The sequence below is a fragment of the Rhinolophus sinicus genome, chromosome X (assembly GCF_036562045.2).
Source record: "Rhinolophus sinicus isolate RSC01 chromosome X, ASM3656204v1, whole genome shotgun sequence".
NCBI lineage: Eukaryota > Metazoa > Chordata > Mammalia > Chiroptera > Rhinolophidae > Rhinolophus > Rhinolophus sinicus.
Genome location: NC_133768.1, coordinates 7,330,289 through 7,352,827, shown reverse-complemented (window position 1 = coordinate 7,352,827; position 22,539 = coordinate 7,330,289). Strand labels below are relative to the sequence as shown.

The window sequence follows — 22,539 nt, the reverse complement described above, 5'->3', positions numbered from 1 at the left end:
TGAGGATAAAGACCACCCCTGCCTCCAAGGTTCAAGTGAGCTCTCGCTCCTTTTCCCAGAAGCCATCACCACCTGATAATGGTACCTGCAGGCCATCACCGGCTGCACTTTATATGTCTGTCTCCCACCCCCACACAAACGTCTCCATCTACCATCCAGCACACAAGAGGCCAAGAATCTCTATAAATAGTTCTTCATTCGACTGGATTTAAAGGGGAATAACTGAACTCAGGAGAACTTAGCTCTGCTTTTATTCCATCAGATTAATCGTACTGGATTTATTAGAAAGGCAGCCCACATTAGCAAAAGGACCCGGGCTAGAAGAAGCTCACCTGGCTCGCCAGGTGACATTTAACACATCACCTGACCCGAGGGCTCCTGAAGTAGAACCTACCAGAGAAGGTGAAGCATGTTATTTCCACTTCCAAAATCAGAGTGAAAGGGAAGAAAAGGAAACCAAACATCCAGGAGCTATTTTTGGAAATGAATTACTTTTCCATTCACTTGAAAAAAAAAAAAAAAAAGGAAGGAAAGAAAAGAAAGATATTAGACCAAGAATAGACTATGAAGTAGTTGATAATTTCAATGGAAGAAGATTCTTCCAGAAGCCCACCTCTTATGGCCTTAAAAGCAAAACACTCCCCCGTGTTCATACAAACACTATCTATAATCTTCAAAAATGAAAAATTGAGACATCATTACTTGTTTATCAGAAAGTTTAGATAATCCCAAAATAGACTCTGTGAGGTAAATATAGTAAATGCCCTACTAATTAATACTCAGTAAAGGTTCCAAGAAGGTAGCAATCAGTGATGTCATCTGGCTCTGTGCTGTGGGGCTTCAACCTGGCAAACTCCTGAACCATGGGTTGCTTTCTCCTTAAAGCAACAGCCTGTCCAAAGGCCGCTTACGATACCACAGAGCTCCTCCATGTGGCGCAGGTCAAATCTGCCTCGTGAGCAAATGGATCCCTACAAGCTTTTGTCATGATATCATCTGGGCCTTCCAGCACCACCATGAGCATTTACGCTCTGCTTTGATCTCCAACGTGATATGGTCCACCATGCTTTGGCTGCTCAAGGTTGGCATTTCCAGTACTGTGCAATAAAACCTGAGCTAGAGGAAACAGAACACGAAGTTTCCATCTATAGGATAGTATCAACACAACCCTGCAGGAAGCACGTGTGTGCATACACAACCATCCAAGGCACTGAGTGTTTCCAAAGGATGCAAAAATGTCCTTCCCTTATTTTCTGCCTAAATGGTAAATACCTTTCTATAAAGTAGTCATTGAGCTCCAAGTTAATATATGTAGAATACATATGTGCCCCTAATGTAAACCACACAAGACTCACCCACAGAAACTACCAGCCATAGAAATGGTGAATTAACTTTATATTTTTTTAAGAAAGGTTTTGGGTATGATTCCCAGAAAAGTAACTGTGAAAATTACACTCGCAATACCGATCCACGGAGAAAGTGAATTTCAACCTAAGATGGGTTCATAATCAAACTAAAAGAATTCTGTTTTGAAAGTACTGAGATGTTTTACACATCTGTAGCCACATCTGTAAAGATGTTTCCTTAGGCTTGCAACCTCTTTGTTGTGACTTGAAAAAGAAAGTACAGCTACCATAATTCACCAACACGTCCTGAGATGGCAATGTCCAATGCTATTAAACACAACAATGAATGGAATGAATAGAAAACTGGAAGAGATTGTTTACAACCGCTGGCCCTTGGTTACTTTGCTTGCAGGAGTATATTTTATGCTATTACAGTTTGTACTAAATTATATATGAAATGTTTTATGTCAGCAACAATTTTCACCTAACCTACTCCATTCAAATTCCCCCATAATTTCATTTTCCTTAAAAACCTATCTATTGGTCTCTCTCCTGTCAGTTCTCACTTTGGGATCTGTGTGGGGAAAGTCCTCATCTCTTAAATACTGTTTTCTGGTCATGTGAATCAAAGGTGACTCAAAAAGGGTTTTAACTGTCAGACACGCGTGGAGAAGATGTGCTCCAACACAGTTTTTTCCACATAATAAAACAATTCCAACTTTAAAGGCTACCCGGTCACCTATAAAAATCTATAAAAATCGGCAGGGTTCTGTTTTGAAAGAAGAAGAAGAATGACTATTACACCATTTACACCCTTCAGAGACTCCACTTAAATGTTTGTGGCTTGCCGAACATTCCATACATATTTCGGGCAAGGTATTATGGGAGCTGAAGTGCAAGCTGTCCCCTGCTGAATTTTCACTCACTATAAAAACAATGTCTCATAAAAGTATACACGTTTTTACTTTACAAAAAAATGTAAAATACCCACTTTTGTTCACTCAATCGACACTTTTGCATTAGAAACAGGACCTTTTAAAAAGCTCTAACATAAGTGATGTCTGAAAAGGGTGAGAATGTCATTCAGTAACAGATTTCTGGAAGGAGAAACAGGAAATGTGTATGAAATACACAAAAAGGAAGATTCTACAAGCTGACTTATGTAGGGTCTGCTCACCTATGTCCTGTGTCGTACCATAAAAACGGAAATTCTTACATTTATACTTTTCATCACGAATCCCCACTCCAATGTAACCACAACTGTTTTATATTACCCTCATAAAATGAACCTTAGCCCTTCCGAAGCAAAACAGTATTTTTAATTGGTTCATTTTCCAGTTGTTTGCGTTTTTAACAGACATACAGCATAAAAGGGCACCACATTCCAGGCAGTTCTACCAATTCCAGAGCCATCCAAGGCTTGATTAAACAGCTGTGGCTCTAGCCTTTGGTTAAAATTATAATATGATCTCACCTGGTTTTCAAATAACTAAGCATCTTTTTAATCCATAAAACTGTGCTAGGATTATCTAAGTTTCTGAGTCCAGAAGTTTGCAATGTTCAGAGAGAATGTTACGGAACCACGATCCTATTGCTTTGTTTTGTTTTGTTTTGTTTTTCCCTATCTGAACCCAGAGAAATCTTCAAACAATAATTCAGCAGCTTCCCTCCTCCAAAGTTTATTTTCAAACACCAGTGCCATGCAGCGCTGCCTTTTCCTGTGCAGGTAGGAGGAAGCAGGCGCGATGTCACCACACTGGGCCTTTTTAAGTCTTAAAATCACTGGGAAGCCTGCGGTATTACTTTTCTGGCACTCAGGCCATGGAGAGAACTTGCTCCAGATAGGACAAGATATCAGATAACCATTGGAAACACTGCGTTTCAACAGAATTCCCAATGCCACACACACAAAAATGCATCGCTCCAAAAGCAGCTGAGCCATTGAAAAGTTAAGGAAAAGCATCACTGCATGAACTTCATTAAATGCAAGAATCCGTTTTTTCCTCCATAGGATTTACTTGCATGAATAAGACAACTTAGTGCCTTATTCGTATCTTGCACAAAAAGGAAACCTAAAATTCAACTCTTGCGTTTCGTTTATTCCAAAAGCATCTGGGTCTAATCATATTTCATTCTGGCCGCAGTACACAAGGCTGTTTCAATCAGAACTTTAACTCAACGGTTTAAGGCGCTAAAGAGTAACCATCACAGTTTGGGAAGAGGCTCTCCCAACTCCCAAAGAACTGGGAATCCCTGAAGTGTCCCGTCTGGCGGCAGTCTATGGATGGAAACTAGGCTGGGTACGTCAGACAAGGAACCCACACCACGAAGCTGGGGCGCACGTTTGTGCTCCAAGGTGACAGCTCATCTGGCCACCGCGGGCCGGGGCGCCTGCGAGGCCACAGCCCGGGGCCGTGGGCCGTGGGCCGCGGGCCGCAGAGGCCCGGCAGGGATGGGCGAGGCCGCGGCGGAAAAAGGAAAAGAGGGCCATCCGTCAGCCCCGGGAGAGGAAATTCCAGGCGCCCAGCTCCCAGGCGCCGGTCAGCGGGTGACGTGAGGGAACCAAGTCAGAGTGTCCGCCCGCGGCGGGGGCCGGGAGGTGGTCGGGACTTCGCGCTCCGGGGCTTGAAGCCGGGACACTGGGCGCCTCGATCCTCGGCCAGGGCCCCGGGGATGGGAAGGTGGGGACCTCCCGATGTCCTCGAGCCTCTCCCAGAACCCAAGGGATGGGGCGCCCGGATCCTGGCCCGCGTCCGCGCCCCCCGCCGGCGCCCTTACCGGTCGCGAGGGTCGATCCACGACGTCTGGCGCGTGTTGTGGTCGATGTAGAAGACGCGGCCGTCGTAGTCGCGAGCTTCCTCCCAGCCGGCGGGTAGCGGCAGCTCGGCGCTCTCCCGGGCCCGCGGCGGCGCGGAGGGCGCGGGAGGCGCGGGGGCCGCGGCGGGGGACGCGGGCGGCGGTGGCTCCCGCGGGGGCTGCGCGGGCGGCGGCGGCTCTCGCGGGCCTCGCGCGGCTGTCCCTTCGCCGCCGCCGGCCGCCGCTCAGCCATGGCATGACTGCGCGGGCCCCGCCGCCGCCGGCCGCCCCGCGCGCGCCGCCTCCTCAGCCAGCACTAAGGCCCGGCGCCCGGGGCGCGGGGGCGGCTGCGGGGAGCCGCCCGCCGCGCCCGGTGCATCCTCCGCCGGGCGCCCGTGCACCGGCGCCCGCTTGCCGCCGTCTGGTCCTGCGCGCCGCTGCCTGCACCGCACGCACGCTCCGCCCGGGTCGCTAGAGTTGCTGCCACGCGTGGAGTCACAGCCCAGGAGCTGCTGCTGCCGCTGCTGCCAGCGGCTTCTCGGTTCCCGCGGCGCGCCCGGCCATCTTCGTTCCTCGGCGCGGCCCGGTCGGGGGCGGGGCGTTCCCACGCCCCGCCCACGCCCCGCCCGCTGCTCCGCCCCTTCTTTTCCCGGTCCCACGGCCGAGGCAACTCCTTCCATCTCTCTCGGCTGCTCCGCCTCCAGTCTCCCCGGGGGGCTACTCCACTCTGGGCCTCTCTACCCGCCAGCCCCCACCCCGCCAGCCGCCTCTCCTCCACCCCAGCCCACTGCTCCTTCCCACCCACACCCTGCTCCGCGTGCTCCTCCCTCTCCCCTCCCGCTCCACCACCTCCTAAGGCCTCGCCGGGAAACCGCACGGGGGCCAGGATGGGCGCCACCGCGTCCGTCCGCCCCCGGGCCACCGCGGAGAGGAAGGGGGGCCGGGAGAACGGTGCCCCACCCGGGCTGCAGGCGCAGCCTGCCTAGGTCTGACTCCTGGGGCCCAAACAATTCTTGGGGGAGAGGGCGGTCACCTCACTTCACCCATTCCTCCCCTCTGCTCACTTGGGGTAGCTGTGCCCTGGGTCTCCCGAATATCCGCGAAGGTGGGTTGAGCCCCCGAGGGGGTCTGAGGGAGCTGGAGAAGGAACCCGAGGTGGGGCAGGTGGCCCCTTCTCCTGCCTGGAGAGCCCCAGAAGGGCTGACCCAGCGTCCCCACTCAGAGCCAGCACTCTGACCTGCCCTGAGGTCTTCTGTCTTCCAGTCTGGAGGGTTTGATAGTTTGAGCAGATACCCACGTAGGCCACTGCTGGGGAGGAAGCCAGGTCAGCTCCTAAAACATGAAACCTCGTGGTAATTTATGTTCCTCTCACATCTCATAGCTGGGGAAACTGAAGTCCAAAGTTGGGGTTCTCTCTTGCTCCAAATCCCCCAGTTACTTAGTGCTCCAGACCCTTGGCCACAAGACTTAATGCCAGGAAATCAGGAAAATATCAGGGAGGTTTTCAAAACGCTGTTAAAGTGATACAAAAATATCTAGTAAAAACTCTTAACAGGGGTCCAAATGGAGCTATCTGGGGGAAGAGGCTAAAGGAAAACCTGCCAAAATGCCCCTAGTAGTTTGCATTCCTTCAGAGGGATGACTTGTTTTTTAAAAAATTATTTTCCTTCCAAATTGTAAAATGGTAATATTACTTTTAGAAGGGGAAAGTTGTTTAAAAAAAGAAGAATGTGAAGGCATGGAAAGTGCTAATTGGACCATATCCAAGGAAGGCCTTTCCTCCCACCACAACGCAGAAACATCCTTGCTCCCCAAGTATCTGCCCCCACCCGAATGTTATAAGCCAGAAATTCCTCCACTGAAGTCCTTTTAGTTAAACATGGATGGTTATTCAATGTCGAAGGGCAAGAGAGGGAGAGAATGAAAAAAACCAAATACTTGGTGATCTTGCACGGCCCAGGGAATGCCCAAGTGCTTTGCTCTGATAGCTTTCCTTCTGATCAGCATGATTTATTCCCAAGGGGGCTGCCACTGCCTTCCTTTCCTCTCTCCTCCTGCTCACCCTGCAGTCACCTCACCACCACGCATGGCCGGGCTGAAGCTGCATTCTGGCCTTTCCAGGCATCATGTCGTTTGAGAATTTCATAAATCAGGGCGCTATCAGTGGCAATTACCCCGAATGAGGCTGGAAGGTATTGCAGCGAAGCCAGCCTCAACAGAATGGGGGTGGAAAAAGAGGGAGAACACCCTTGAGAACACCCCCACACAGCAAAGAACTGGGGGAAGGAAAGGCAAGATGAAAAGTATCAGATAGAGAGGGAGGGGGTGTGGGAAGCTACACCCATTAGGAGCTAAAAGGCCTGCGGCTGACGGTGACAGGTGTTATGTATTCATTCTAACTGACAGCAAGTATGTGCTGCAGACCTACTAGGTGCAGGCATTGTGCTGGGCGTTGGGGTGCTACAGAGAATAGGATGGAGCATTGCACTCCCTACCCGCCAAGTTCAGGGCTAAACAAAGAAATAGGCACTTATGACTGTAAGGTGTCTACAAATGAGGTCAGCCAACCTCAAACTAGGGACTCAGAGGAGGCCTTTTGAGACCAAAAGAAAGACGTCTTGGATGAGGAAACAGGCTCAGGTCTTCAGATTCCCGAGTTCTGAGCCCTTGTTCCTTGGCACGTGGAGCGGCTGTCATCAAATACTTGTTGATTTGCATAGCAGATGCAGCGCCCCGCCCAGATCTCCTAGGCTGGGGCAGGCACCCTTTCAGAGACTTACCCGTGGCTGATTGATGTCTGGGTTGTTACACCCACCTCCTTAGGGACTCATTCTGCAGAATGACAACCCAGCCCCCTTGTCTTGGTGGTACAAACGCTAGTGCACCTCACATTCCAGATCTGCTGTGAGCTACCATGGCTTTTCTAGCTCCTCCCTGCCCTAGCCTGCCTCCCATACCTCCATCAGCCAGCACACGCCAATCACTCACATGAGAACCCCCACCTCGACACAGCTTTTAGGGGGCCTGACCTAAGAGAGTCGGCTGCCTCACCCTCTTCCAAGTGCTTAGCAAATATGAGTCATTTGATCATCATAACATCTACAGGTGTCCCTAATGGCATTTGCACATGAATAGCAGAGAATTCAGGAGAGTGACATGGCATGTCAGTAACAGCAGATTGGGGACCCTCACTGAAGAAGCTTTATCCACGTGCCCACCCACGGCCCCTGTACCTCTCTGACTCAGACAAGTAAAGCAGGCTCATTGCATTTGTCTTCACACAAGGAGCCAACGAAACTTGGAGTGCCCTGAGGCCCCCTCTATTGCACCATTAGTCCCTTTTGACTTGTAATGATTGCCCCAGGCAGCTGCTGATTGTCCCCAAAGACCTGTGCTGGGGGTTGGGATGGAGGAGAGTTGGTAGGAGGGATGAAGGGACTCTTAACTCCCAACTTGGCCATAAATTGGAAAGCCTTGTCTGCGTGTGTTAATTGTTAGGGAGAATAAGGCCTGTCTTTCTTACAGTCAAGCGGGGCTTTCCGTGTTGGACAAAAACACATGCACACACAAAACACTGTAGGGAAAGCAGTCTTTGGTCTTCGGTAAATGCACAATTATGCATTCTTTATTGCCTCCATATTAAAACCACAGCTTTGCCAACAACAGAACTACAAACATTGGAGTGACCTCTCCTCCCACCAAGATTTCTGATGGAAAAACAGCTCAGGAAAAATCCACTTAGGCTCTGGGTAATCGAGATGCAAATAATTGTTCTCCTCCTCACAGACCCTCTGGGAAATCCCCTTGCCGAAACTGTTAAAATGCACTCAAGTATAGCTTGCAGCATATTTTCTTTAAAATGCTTGTTAAGGAGTAAATCCAACACACTCCTTGCATACCAGACAAGCAAGCACAGAGTTTGGAGATTTTTATTCCCAATTAGATTCGGCCTTCTCGCTCCACCCCTCTTCCCAAAGGGTAACCTTTGTTTTAAAAAAGGAAGGAACAAAATTGCCTCTATACATATTCAATACTTGAGAAGCTTCTAGAAAAGGGAGCACCGCGAAGGCTGCAATCATCATGTCTAAAATGAGAGAAATAAATACTGCCAAAGAAGTCTTGCTTACTTGTGTAAACAATCAAGTGTTCTAGGAAGTGACACATTGGGTAATTCTACACAATGTGCTAAGAGGAAAACGGAAATGGGCCGGATTGGGTCTGAAGAAGAAATGGCTCATTGTTTGGCATTCTTCAAATGCTGGAATAATTACTCGATTATGGGCGCTTCCCATGTATTTAAATAATGCAAATCCACACACCGTGGAGATTAGATGTAGTGCTTGCTAATTCCTGTCTTGCTGGTTTAGGGACTGTAAAGAAATGCCAAGATCCCTAACCCCAGACCTCTCCCCAGGTTCAGAGATTGGAATGGGGAAGGGGTGGGGTTATTCCTTGAGCCTTTATTTCATGGCTCTGTGTCTTTAACTTTAGACACTTAGTTGACTTGTGATCGGAAAAGCCGTTGTTTAGATTTTGTGTGTGGACGGGGAGACTGGGAGCATATTTCTCAAATGGGACTTCCTTGATTTGTGTCCAGTTTGGAGATGAAGGGTTTTTCTCATTTCCTAATCTTTCACTCCAAAGAGATGCAGGGTATTCCGGAAGAGTCAGCTGTGTGGATAAGCCAAACAATCTTTGTGTTTGGTCCATTTCAGTGCTGCGTTCTGCTCTGCGTTGGCTTCTCAGCGCGAAGCCAATGTCCTTGGAATCAGTTCATGGCTGTCATGTTGCAGGCAGACTCCTTTTGTACCTGGGTTATTCAAATGCAGGTTTAAAAAAAAAAAAGTTAGACCAATCTCTCCCAAACTTAGAACACTCATAGTCACCCACTTCCTGCCTGTCCAAGTCTCCCTTCCCAGAGCTACAGTTTTGCTTCTTTTCTTTCCTAACCCATGGGCTATATTCAACAAAATGCTAACGAGCCAATTGAAAACGTATTCCAGGCAAACCATAATTTCAGGAAGACACAGCTGCCATGCGCCAGCATACTACAAAATACTCCTGGCTGGATTCTCTCCTGTTTAGGATTATGACTCTGGTCCCCTGTGCGTTTGGAAAAACAGATTCTTAAACTGCAGACCTCCACTCTATGCGCCAAGCAGAGCGGCTTGGAAGTCTCATGCTTACAGACACAAGTAGGAGGATTTATCCCACACAAAAAGAGCAGTCTCTGGGTCATTAACAATTTTTTTTCCATTGGATGACACCAGCGTTATAAATGAGTCTCTTTTGCAGCATGAATGGAACGGTTTTGGAACACATGTAACCTCTCTAGATCCTGGAGCAACGACCTCAAGATGGCAGTTTTATATCAGTGTTTCTCAAGCAGGGCGATTGTGACCCCCGGGGGACATTTGGCAATGTCTGAAGACGTTTTTAGTTGTCACAACTGGGGCGAGGGGTGCTACCGGCCTCTAGTGTATAGAAACCAGGGATTCTGCTCAACATCCTACAGTGCACAGGATGGGCCCCCCACACACACACACACACACAAAGAATCATCCAGCCCATGGTCACTAGTGCCGAGGTTGAAAAACCCTATATGTGTAATTTGTACTACCAGGCTTTATGGTGGGGAAACCAAGCCTCAGAGGTTGTAAGTAACCAGCCCAATGTGATCTGGCTACTGCTGAAAAGCATCAGCCCTTAACATTGAAGCCCAGCTATCCCATTTGACCTCTGTAATAGTCAGCATTCTCTAGAGAAACAGAACCAATAGGAAGTATATATCTAGAGATTCACGATAAAGAATTTTCCCATGTGACTGTGGAGGCTGACAAGTCACAAGATCCACAGTCAGCAAACTGGAGACCCAGGAGAGCCAATGGTGTTGTTCCAGTCCAAGGCCGGCAGGCTTGAGACCCAGGAAGAGCTGACATTTCAGTTCGAGTCCAAAGGCAGGAAAAACTGATGCCCCAGCTCCATCAGTCAGGCAGGAGCCATTCCCTCTCACTTGCAGGAGAGTGCATCTTTTTGCTTCATTCAAGCCTTCAACTGATTGGATGAGGCCCACCCACATCTGCTTTCCTTAGTCTGCCCACTCAAAGTTCATCTCATCCAAAAGCTCCCTCACAGACACATGCAGAATCATGTTTGACCAAATGCCTGTGCCCCCGTGACCCAGTCAGCTTGGCACATGAATGTCTCGTCACACCTCTGGGCTCCATCACCAGCTACTCTGTTTCTAGGACTCTTTCTGCTCACAGGCTGGTTCATGGACCAGCAGCATCAGCATTGCAGGGGAGCGCATTGAATCACCCAGCCCAGTTCCATTAGTGTACGAAGCGCTGTATTACACACACGGAAGGCGGTGGAGGGGGTGGCAACTAAGAAAAGTGATTGGACAATACTGATTCAAAGAGCCATCTGGGTAGTAACCTCACAATCAATAGGGGCATGTTTTTCAGCCAAGGGGTGCCAAGCCCCACTCCCATCACTGAGTAAACGCTCACACTCACTCTGCGTAAGCACATTTGGGAGCCCGGATCTGTTTGTCACTCAGCTTTAGGCCATGTCTCTGTGAACTTCAGCCAGACTTACCTGGCACAGAAATAGAAATGGGCCAAAAGCCAGCCCGAAGCCAACCACGCTGTAAGCAAGGTTTGCCTTTTGCCTGATTTGATTCTCCTGGAGTCCCTACTCAGGACTGGCCACCTAATTTGGGGCCTACGTTTCACAACACAAAATGAAAATGTGGGACCCTGTCTTAGTCTGTTTCAGGCTGCTGTGACAAAATCCCACAGACCGGGGGGGGGGGGGCTTATAAACAACAGAACTTTATCTTTCACAGTTCTGGAGGCTGGAAGTCCAAGGTCAGGGTGCCAGCACGGTCAGGTGAGGGCTATCTTCTAGGTGGCAGACTTCTTGCTGTGTCCTCACATGGCAGAAGGGGTAAGGGAGCCCTGTGAGATCTCTTTTAAAAGAACATTGATCCCATTCATGGGGCTCTACCATCACGACCTAAGCATCTTCCAAAGAGCCCACCTCGGAAAGAGAAACCTTGGATGGGGGCAGGGGGTAGGGACTACTGTATAGTTTGGAATGTAAAAAAGTACGTGTTCCTGCTGAAATCACAAAAAGATAAATCTAGATGTGATGTGCCTCTAAGGAAGAAAACACCAGCACCTCTGAGGCAATCCTGCCCTAAGATCCAAACCCAATCTCATCAAAGCCTCTAGGAAGATTCCATGGATTCCAAAGGTCTTATTAGCAGATAAAAGGGTATTTACGTATCTTAGGATTCCTGGAGTGCAAAGGTCTTTAGAGCTAGAGGGAAAAGTACATATTTTGAGAACCACATAAATGCAAAATCCAACCGAGGGATCAAGCTGCCAGTCCTACAAATGTCCAGGGCTACGCAGAAGAATCAATAATGTGTACAGCTTAAAACTAAGGGTCAGGGTCTTGAGACCACCTCCCGTGTAGTAGAGCATTGTGGACATAGCAATCATTAATAGGTTTCAAGTGTCCCATTAGGGTCACTGACAAGAATCTAGCCAGGGGCCAGCCCAAATCTTGGGTAAGCAGTCTCAGTCACGAGGTGGTAACTACCATCTGTGATGGGGGGATGCTCTCAGCGCCAGGATGACTTAGGAAAAGTACAGAAACTTTTAAGAGAATCACAACTATAGGATTCATATTTGAGGTGAAGGAGGAATCTGTATATAGTGGATATTTTATGCATTTGTAAAGTTTCAAGAATTTCTGAGCTTTGGAAATCACTGTAAAATGTATCATTGGGTAATTAATCTAAACTTGTGATTTTAGTAGAAACCTAATTTTTTATGCAATAGTGGCACATTTCAAGAGAACTTAAGTTTCATTGTATTTATAAGTCTAATTTATTGGATTTAAAAGTTATTTGCATACTTGGGAATGTATTTGTTAATTGAGGCAATTGAACTGATTAAAAAGGGAACTGAGTACAGCATACTAAGAGTTTTAAATGTATTTTAAAATTCATGAAAGTGTTTAATTAAGTTTGCAAGTGGGATCAAGTATTTTCCAGAGGTCTCTTTAAAGTGTTTGCTATTATTTGCTAGACTTAGACATGAGTTAAAATGATTAAAAAAAACAATAATAAAGTTTCTAGGCTGAGTTTAAAAGGTTAAGGAAAAACTTAAATAAGTTGACTATCAAATTTGTAAAACTGAATAAATCTTTTTTGTGCGCACACACACACGCCACTTTTGAGAGCTTGAGAGCTGTAATCAGCACTTCTGAAGAGCTGTACAATGTCCAAATTATGGTGCTTACATAAAAAAAAATCACAAGTCCATCCTTGCAAACCTGTGTCAATAATATGATCAAATACCAATATTGTTGACCAAATGAATTCCACCCAAACTCAGAAACCTTGCTCAGCCCTCCAGAGCCTGTTCAGAGCTGATAAGGTCTGATACGATTCAAGTCACATTCCTCCTAAAGTGCTTGCGTTTCTGTTTTTTGGCCTAAACCTGAATCTAATTTTCTGCCCTTGTCATGTTCTCATCCATTTACAGATTTGGGGGGGGGGGGGGCGGGGGGTGATTGGTTGTCATCCGAATAAATTGTTTCATCCCTAACCAACTGATTTATGTTTCTTATAAAGGACCAGCTAAACTCTAAGCCAATTTAACCAGGGACCGTTTGTACCAGCATGTGCCCAACCATAGTGACAGCCATGCTCTGGCACACAGAGCAGCACATTCAGGCGTCACTCCAAACCTATGGAAGCAGAACCTGGTTTTTAATTAGAGCCCCCAGTGACTCCCATGCGTATGAAAATTTAGGGAGCATTGGTCCAGAAGGAAGTTCAGGTAACAGTGGTCGCTGTCATGGTGATATTATGTTGCTTGACTTTCATGCTCAACAGGGTATATCACAGCATTGATTTTTTTTAAATGAAAAGCTGACAAGTTCCGTGATTCAATTAATTCTATAAATTGCCTCTACAAATGATTCAATTATTTGTGTGTTTGTTATTGAGTTAATGCACATGGCACTTCAGTGATTGGAATACAGACATGTTACGTTAATGGGTTGATGGAAGTCTCCCATGATATAGAAGGGGCAGGGGCTATCTGCTGTAATCAGTTGAGGCCCTAGCACCCTAGGGATTCTGGGAAGTGTGGTAAGCTCCAGCCAACTCAGCTACTAGCACCCTAGATAAAGTTCTAGGTGGATTAAAGGAGGTCACAAATGCATTGCTGTTGCTCATATCAACAAAGAGAGTCCATTTCCCCTTGTCTTGAATGAGCATGCCTCGTGACTTACTTGCCCAATATAATATGGTGGAAGTGATGTGCTAGAATTTCCATCCCCAGGCTTCAGAGAACTGGCGCTTCCACATTCTTGCTCCTGGAAGTCAGACACCATGTAAGCCTGATTACTCTGAGACCGTCATGCTATCAGGCAGCCCACAACAGCCACGTAGAAAGGAGCACTGAGGAGACAGACTACGTAAGTTAAGGCTTCTTGCACCTTCCATCCTGGACAGCTGTGCAGCCCAGTGCATGACTGCAGCTGATGCCACGTGGAACAGAAGCATTCCTTACCTGAGCCCTGCCTGACCCACAGAATCACAGGCAAACAATAACATATTGTTACCGAAGCCATACATTTTGGAGGTGATTAGTTGCACGGCAATAAATAACTGTGACAAATGCATAGACCTGCATAAGAGCAACCTACTTCCAATTCCTCGCAGAATAGGTCTGCTGCAGCTAAGAGGAGTTCCCGCGGAGCTCATCCCCCTAAAGTGGGGTGGGAGGAGGCAGCGAGGAGAGCGAGGAAAGCAATGAAAGCTGAGATACAGAAGAGGAGCGAAGAAACAGGAAGTGAGAAAATACAGAAGAAATTTGGCCTGCTTTGATTTGACTGCTTGTTCCCAGATGTGGCCACGCAGTATCTCCCCTGTCACTTTTTTTCCTAGAGCTTTTGTTGAAGGATAACTTACCTAGAGGTAAATGCACAAAGCATAAGCGTAGAACTCAATGCATTTTCACAAAATGAATTCATCCATCTAACTGGCACCCAGATTGGTGCTTGAGATGCCCCCTCATGGGCACCTCTTCCACTCACTCTACTGTCCCTTGCAGGGTTATTACTCTCCTGATTTCTATCAGCAGAGGTCAGTTCTGCCTGCTTTTAAACGCTCTATCAATAAGCTGCACACTGCATGTATTTGTTTTGTATCGGCTTCTTTTTCTTAACTCCGTGTTTGTGAGATTCATTCAGGCTGTTGTGTGCAGTTGTAGCTCATCTGGTCTCAGCGATGGTTAGTATCATCGTATGCCTGTATTACAATATATTTGTGTATGGACTGACTTTATCTAAAAGAAGGGTTGGCAAACCTTTTCTGTAAATGGTCAGATTGTCAATATTTTAGGTGTTGCGGGCCACAGGTCGCTGCCACTGTAACTTGAAAGCAGCCATCGACAATGTGTAAAGGAATGGATATGGTTGCGTGCCAATGAAACTATCATTGTTGACACTGAAATTTCAATTGTATATAATTTCCACGTGTCACACAATTTTATTCTTATTTTTATTTTTTCTAACCAGTTAAAAATATAAAAGATATTGTTTTCACCCCCCCCTTTGTTTTTAATCTAACTGAATGGTGAATTTTTTTAAAGTTTCCAAATGTTGGTAAGGATGCAGGAAAACAGGAATTCTCAGGGAATGTAAAGTGGTGCATTCTTTGGGATTGGCGATGGGACATTATATATCACACACCTTAAAAATGTTCATACTGTTTGACCATTTCTAGGCATTTATCCAAAGAAAATAACCAGAGATGTGCATAAAGATTAATGGGCAAGGATATTCATCATAGCATTATTTATAATATTAAATAATTGGAAACAGACTACAACTTTCAGTTCTGGCAATTGGGCAGATTGAGTAATACATCCCATGCCCCTCATATTTCTACAACACATAGACATGTTGTATAAAATATAATACGAATATTAAATACACAGAGTAGCTAGGGAGAAACATCACTTTACAGGGTCAGAAGGAGACTGTACCCCAGTGTTGACCCTCACTGTTAGGCGCTAGGGTCCTAATACCAGCACAGGAATAAAAGATATGACATTGACCCAGCAAGACAGGGAGTGGTTGTACCATTTTACATTCCTATTATTAATGTGTGAATGGTCTGGTTTCTCCACATCCTAGTCAGCATTTGGTGTTGTCACTGTGTTTTGCTTTAGTTTAGCCTTTCTGATAGGTGTGTAATGATATCTCATTGTAGTCTAAATTTGTATTTCCCAAATGGCTAGTGATGTTGAACATCTTTTCATGTGTTAGTTATTGGTATCCCCTTTTCAGTGAAATGTCTCCTGTCTTTTGCCTGTTTTCCAACTGTAGTTCATTTTTTGCCATTGAGTTTTGAGAGTTTGCTTTAGTTTGGTCACCCCTGTAGTGAAGGCTTTGGGTTGCCTATCCGGCATCCATCCACTCGCCTTTCTACCTAAAAGAGTCCAAATGTGGCTCGAGTAGCCACCCGCACACTGTGCAGCATGTTTCCGGAAGGGAAAGCCAACTGTTGCTTTAAGAATCAACTCAATCTGACTAATGTTATTATCTTCTGCCTTGCTAGTAATATTTTCAGGAAAACCAGTGTGACCCAACTCTAGCCACTGATACATGATGGGAGTCTGATAGGAGGGCTTCTGGGAAAATTTCCTCTCTTTTTAAAAGAGTCATATGATAATATTATTTATCTCTTCCTCTTGACATTGTCAAGTTTGGACGAGGTACTGGGAACTGCTACAAATGTCTTGCTCCCAACACATTGATTAAACTAATAGGAAGGAGAGTAGAGAAGAGAAATGGGACAACATGAAACTGATGATTCAGCCGACCTTGAAGACAGCTGCATCTGGACTTCTTATGAAAAGAGATCTCAGTTTTATTGTTTGATCCAGAGGAGTCTTGCTTTCTGGTACTTGCAGCTACCCGCCTGCACGTTGGTATTGTGGAGTATTGTAGTTCCACTTCTCTTTTTGTAACCAACCCACACACATACCCTGCTCCAATTAGTCACTATTACTGTTGTTGTTTATCTTGAGCTAGCGGACTACATAGAAGCCAGCATACAATAATTAGTCAATACACACGTGGAATGTTTACCAATACAGACCAGGTAAAAGTACATAAAGCAAGCCTGAACACATACCAAAAAACCAGTATCAAACAGACCACAGTTATGGAGGGAAAGACAAGCCACAGTCCAAGAGAAGACATCTGCAAAGCACAAAACCAGTCGCTGCGATAGGTGCCTTTCGTGTAGCCCTGTCAGTTCTCCACCTGTCCCCACTTTGCTCTGTGCCTGCGAGGCTGACTGTATGAACTGAATCAGGTGCTCTAGCCCCTCTGGTTTGCAGGTGGAGCATCCGGGGCAGACCAGAGGCAGATGATGTGTGTGTACTGCCCTGGCTCCCACCCTGAGGGAGATGGCTCTGTCCCTCCACCCAAACTTAGCTCCCCTCCACACAGTTACATTTCCTGGGCTCTGCTCATTGCTGTCAGGGCTAGCCAGTCAGCCTGCCCCAGTTTCATGTACATACTGCTGACCAAAGGTGCCAGAGCCCTGGTCAGAGGCGTAGACTCGATTACAGCAAAAGGCAGCAGCCATAGCGATAGCTTGAGTTGGTACCCAGCTCCCCAGTTCCCACAGGGACACGTGACAAGGGGTCAATGTTCACCTGCATGCGTGGGAGGAGGCACCACAGGAGGGGATCCCTGACTTAGGAGCTGGAGCTGTTATCACGGCGGCTAAGGGTCTGCCCATCCTCCCCTGCAGACAGATGCCGCCATCCGGAATGCAAGCAAATCCCCTCAGGGGCCGAGGGGAGGGCCCCCTCCAGGTTCGTTACACTGGAAGGTGAGCAAAGGTCTCCCGGATGGGAAGAAGGCTTTAGGATCCTGCAATGTCTCCGGGGAGGGCGATATGCTCTATCTTTATTATGTCCACTATCTCTAGCTCTCAAGGCTGGCTGCGATCCAATCATCCCTGAACAAAGCTTGTCAGTGCCCTTTGCTCGAAGAGCCCAGAAATCTGAGAATTGTTGCTCAACAATTGCGCGGCCACCTCAGGCCCGAGGTGGTGAGCACTGCCCTCTGCTGCCCACCTTGGGTGCTGCACAGCCACAGTCGCTTGCCCCCAACCTGCCCATGCTTTTGTAAATAGTCCCTTTATTGTTTGCCTTAAATTAGTGGGTTTGCTCATGCCACATGGTTCCTGTTGAGACCCCGTCTGAAACAGAAATATATATAAAATATCTACAAATCAATAAGAAAAAGACAACCCAAGCAGATAATAAGCAAAAGCTATGGAGAGAAAATTCATGAAAGATAAAACCTTGCTAGTCAATGAGCATGAAAAGATGCTTAACCTTGAAGATTCTTAAAGCCATGCCTCATACCACACACAGGATGTGAGGAAGTGGGGCTCTCACTCAAGACCGGCCCTCTTGAATCAGCCATTCCTCTCCTAGGAATCCCAGCCGCCTCAGCTCTGCACCTACTGTTGAATTCTTGTCTAGGCATAGTCCCTAGAGAAACTCACCGGCACCTGCCCCATCACCAGAGCCGTGATTCTCAATTACTAGAAACAATCTAAATGCTTAACAACAGGAGAGTGTTAATAAGTGATATTTCTAAATCATAATAAAGCAGTTGCAATTAAGTAGGTCTTTATCAACATGGTTAAATCTTGAAATCATAATGTGAAGTGAGTAAAGGATATGAACTCACGATTACATTTATTTGTAGAATTTAAAAACTCAAACAATACTATATTGTTTATGGAACACACTTTTGAATTAAAACCTGAGATGAAGGATAAGAAAAAAATAAACACCAACTTCAGATTAGAGGTGACTTTTAGGAAGGAAGGATAGGAATTAATTGGATAGAGAGAACTTCAAATCTGCTTGTAAACTTTTCTTTTTAAAAAATATCTGAAGCAAAGATGGCAAAAATTAACCTGTATCAAATTTAAGTAGTGATTAGCTGGGTGATAGTTACATTTTTCCATGCCTGGGGAAGTTTTTATAATTTAAAGCCAGTTAAAACAGCCTAAATGGCCAATTTAAATCAGTTAAGTAAGTTACATTGTGTCCACAAGCTGGAACAGCAGGCAGCCTTTAAGAACCACCATATCAAAGAATTTAGGGAAACGGAAATGCTCAGGAGACATTTGAGGCGAAAGGGTAGATTAGAAAACAATTGTAAAGGGGGCACATTTTCTTTTCAGACGAGATCGGGCACATTCAAGGTGGTATGGCCATATACTTCGGGGGACACATTTTATTTTAAAAATGCATAGCTTCCTCTTTCCATCACGTCATAAATGAAGATAAATGCCAAATTGTCAACCTTGGCTATATCTGAGTAGTGTAACTATAGGTAATGTGTTTTCTCCTATATATCAATTTATATAATGACTATATAGTCATTTTATCAGAAAAATAAACAATTTAATGAAAAATTTGTTTGTGCAAGTAGTATGTCAAAATAACTGAATTAACAGCAGGTTCAATTTCAGACCAAATACCTTGAAACTATTTTTATATTTGATATGCTTATGCTGCCCTCAAGTGGAGAAATAGAAGAATGCTTTACGATTGTACAGTCGTTTATAAACTCCCGAGGTGTTCTTTACACATTGATAAAGATACTACATATAACATTATTAAAAATTAATCCATGCTCATTATAGAAAATTGAATGTACCCAGACAAGTACAAAGAAAGAAAAAAATCACCCATAATGTCACTTTACCATTGACTCAGGATTCTGAGAATCTAACTAGGGAAGATAGAACAGGGTGCAGTCGTTCTCTCCACATAAAGTCAACTTTTCTGCTATTTGGGTGCTAACCTTGACCTTGGTTTTGATACCTAATTTTTGCTTTGTTTACCTATCATCAAGCCTCTTCTTATTTAAAAAAAATACTGTTCAGATGCTTTGGTTGCTTCAAGTTCTCTCTTGTTTTTAGATTTTGTTTTGTTTTTTGCTAGGATGAAAATATTGCAATGAATATCATATATGTGTATATATATGCATATTCAGTGATATTACATAAATATTTCTATAGTGTAAATTCCAAAGAGGGTCTTGCTAAATGGCTACACGCATTTATAAATTTAACAGATGTCAAATTTTCCTTCAGAACGTTGCCTCACTTAATGTTTTTACAATACTCCTTTCCCAATCAATCCCCAGTCCCAACACCAGCAGGTATCGTTTCACTGTTGGCAGTTTGTAGGAAATTATAGCCCATGACGGTTTTGGTTTGCATTTCTTCTATTCTGAGTGAGGTTCAACATTTTCTCCCTGTTTATTAGTGATTTATGTTTCTTTGTATCCTTTTGTTTACTTCATCTTTTTTTCTATTGGGTTTTTAATCTTTTCATCTTTTTTGGGGGGGGTAAGGGGAATAGGACTTTATTGGGGAACAGTGTGTACTTCCAGGACATTTTTCCAAGTCAAGTTGTTGTCCTTTCAATCTTAGTTGTGGAGGGTGCCGTTCAACTTCAAGTTGTTGTCCTTTCGGTCTTAGTTGTGGAGAGGGCAGCTCAGCTCCAGGTCCAGTTGCCGTTTTCTAGTTACAGGGGTGCACGTGCAGCCCACCATCCCTTGCGGGAGTCAAACTGGCAACCTTGTGGTTGAGAGCCCACTGGCCCATGTGGGAATCGAACTGGCAGCCTTCGGAGTTAGGAGCACGGAGCTCTAACTGCCTGAGCCACCAGACTGGCCCTTTTCATCTTTTTTTTAACTTTTGATTTTGAGCTCTGCATAAATTAGGTAAATCAGCCCTTTGTCACGTATGTTGCAAATATATTTCTCAATTGTCATTTTATAATTCTTTATCTGTGGGTGTTTTTTTTTCTGCCTGCAGGTATTTTACATTATTACATAGAAAAAAATTGTAAATTGTTCCTTTTAGTTTCTGGACAAAGATCACTTAAAATAAGAAATGTTAAATAACTGACAAACACTATAGAAAGCCGGAGGGTGTGGATGAAAGAAGCACCGTGATCGGCAAAGATCGGCAAAGATGAAGATGGGGCGGGGCTGCAACATGAGGACTCCAAATAAATGAGTCAGGGGTCGGTTAGGTCCTAGCTGGAGAGCTGTGATCAGGGCGTGGAGGCCTGCAGGCGCTCCCAGCCGCGGTCCTGAGGAGGGAAGCACAACTGGGGAGATGCTGCCACCTGGTGGATCTTTCTCACTGGGCCAGAGGGCGGGTGAGTGGGCAGGCGATACTGTTTTCATGATAAAAGTGGTACATGGATTTCATAAAAGAAGACTTGGTCAGTACATGGAGTATGAAAAACTAAATTAAAGCCATGTGTAATTTCACTACAGTTAATATTTTAGCCCATTTCCTCCCTGTCTTTTTTCAGCTTACATTTTAAAAATTGGTATCATATTTTATATGTATGCATTTTGGTTTTCGTTGCTCTTTGAGGCTTGCAGGGGCCTGAAGGTGCTCAAAGCCATGGTCATGAGGAGGGAAGCCTAATGTTTTATTCTGAAAACTTCCAAATATTCAACAAGTTTGAAAACATTTTTTCAGCTAACACGCAAACGCTTCCCACCTCGATTCTACCATTACCATTTTACTAGGTTTCCTTTTTCACACATCTACCTGTTTGTCCATCCTCTATCCATCAACCAATCCAACGTATTCTTTGGTGCATTTTGTAGTGAATGGCAGACATCAGTACGTGTCTCGCGTAAGTATTTCAGCAAGCATTCCCTAACTAGCGATCCATACTTGTTTACCGTGGTTTTCTTTGGATATAAAGTTCATACACAATGAAATGCAGCAATCTTAACATGTGTGGGTTTTTACCCATGTTTCTTTTTTCATTTGCTATTTTATCATCAGCATTTTGCTCAGAATCACATTAGGCCAGCAAATTAATCTAAGAAGTTTGAACGACTTTGCAAGATGTCATCTTCCCATCTGGGAGGGTAGCACGTCTCCATGTCTTCTTTTTGGCTGTTGGTAAAGTTGAGGAGTTTTCATCATACAGGTTCCCGCTTTTCATAGCATGCTTATTGCTTCATATATGAGAGTTTGTTGTTTTTGTGAAAGGACTTTGTTTCCATTCTAATTTCTAAGCGACTACAGTAGGGATGTAGAAAGGTTGTTGATTTTTGCGTACTTACTATCCAGCGGCCTAACTGAAGTTTCTCCTGGCCTGGAATAGCTTCCCCAGGCATTCTCTTTGGGCATTTTTAGATCTAGCATCAATTTAGCTGAATGGCTCAGACGGGCCCGGAGGCATTTCTGGAAGTAACATCACGATGGCTGCCCAAGGAGAACCCCAAGTTCAGTTCAAACTTGAATTGGTTGGTGATGGTGGGACCGGAAAAACTGCATTTGTGAAACGTCATCTGACTGATGAATTTGAGAAGAAGTGTGTAGCTACCTTGGGAGTTGAGGTCCATCCCCTCGTGTTCCATAGCAACAGAGGACCTACTAAGTGCAATGTATGGGATACAGCCGGTCAAGAGAAATTTGGTGGACTGAGAGATGGCTATTACATCCAAGCCCAGTGTGCCATTATAATGTTTGATGTAACTTTGAGAGTTACTTACAAGAATGTGCCTAACTGGCATAGAGATCTGGTATGAGTATGTGTAAACATCCCATCGTGCTGTGGAAACAAAGTGGATATTAAGGACAGGAAAGTGAAGGCAAAATCAATGGTCTTCCACCGGAAGAAGAATCTTCAGTACTATGACATCTCTGACAAAAGTAACTACAACTTTAGAAAGCCCTGCCTCTGGCTTGCTCAAAAACTCATCGGAGACCCTAACTTGGAGTTTGATGCCACGCCTGCTCTTGCCCCACCTGAGGTTGTTATGGACCCAGCTTGGCAGCACAGTAGGAGCATGACCTAGAGGTGCGAGGTCTGGTTGGGTTCCTGCTGTTGGAGTGGACATATTCCCAACAGCCCCATCGGGAGTGTCACGATCTCTCTCTCTCTCTCTAGGTTGTTCAGACAACTGCTCTCCCAGACGAGGATGATGACCTGTGAAAGTGAAGCTGGGGCCGAGCACCAGAAGTCTAGCTTTACAGGCCACTGTCCTGTGATGTCAGTGGTGCAGCGTGTTTGCCCCTTTATTACATAGCAGAACATGTGCTTACTCTTTTGGATGCTGAAGGAGACGGATGGGCTTTGGAGTGAGTGTGACCTTCCTTTTTTGAACCTGCATATTTAGCTGTTTTGGAACACAGGTGTTTCCTTATTGAGTTTCAAATATAAGACTGCTACAGTCACTTCACAATATTCAGTGGGGAAATCTTGTTTGTTACTGTCAT

The 22,539-nt window shown here is 45.4% G+C and overlaps 1 protein-coding gene and 1 pseudogene across 1 annotated transcript in view; one reads left to right on the top strand and one right to left on the bottom strand.

Moving 5' to 3' along the window:
- Nucleotides 1–4,730, bottom strand: part of WWC3 (WWC family member 3) — a 101,858-nt gene extending 97,128 nt beyond the window's left edge. The window contains 2 exon segments of the mRNA XM_019746296.2: nt 4,125–4,367; nt 4,369–4,730. Of these exon segments, the coding sequence (XP_019601855.2) occupies nt 4,125–4,367; nt 4,369–4,400 (275 nt within the window). The 5' untranslated portion in view covers nt 4,401–4,730.
- Nucleotides 4,731–21,504: 16,774 nt separating this feature from the next.
- Nucleotides 21,505–22,255, top strand: LOC109455004 (GTP-binding nuclear protein Ran; annotated as a pseudogene).
- The last annotated feature ends 284 nt before the right edge of the window (nt 22,256–22,539 follow it).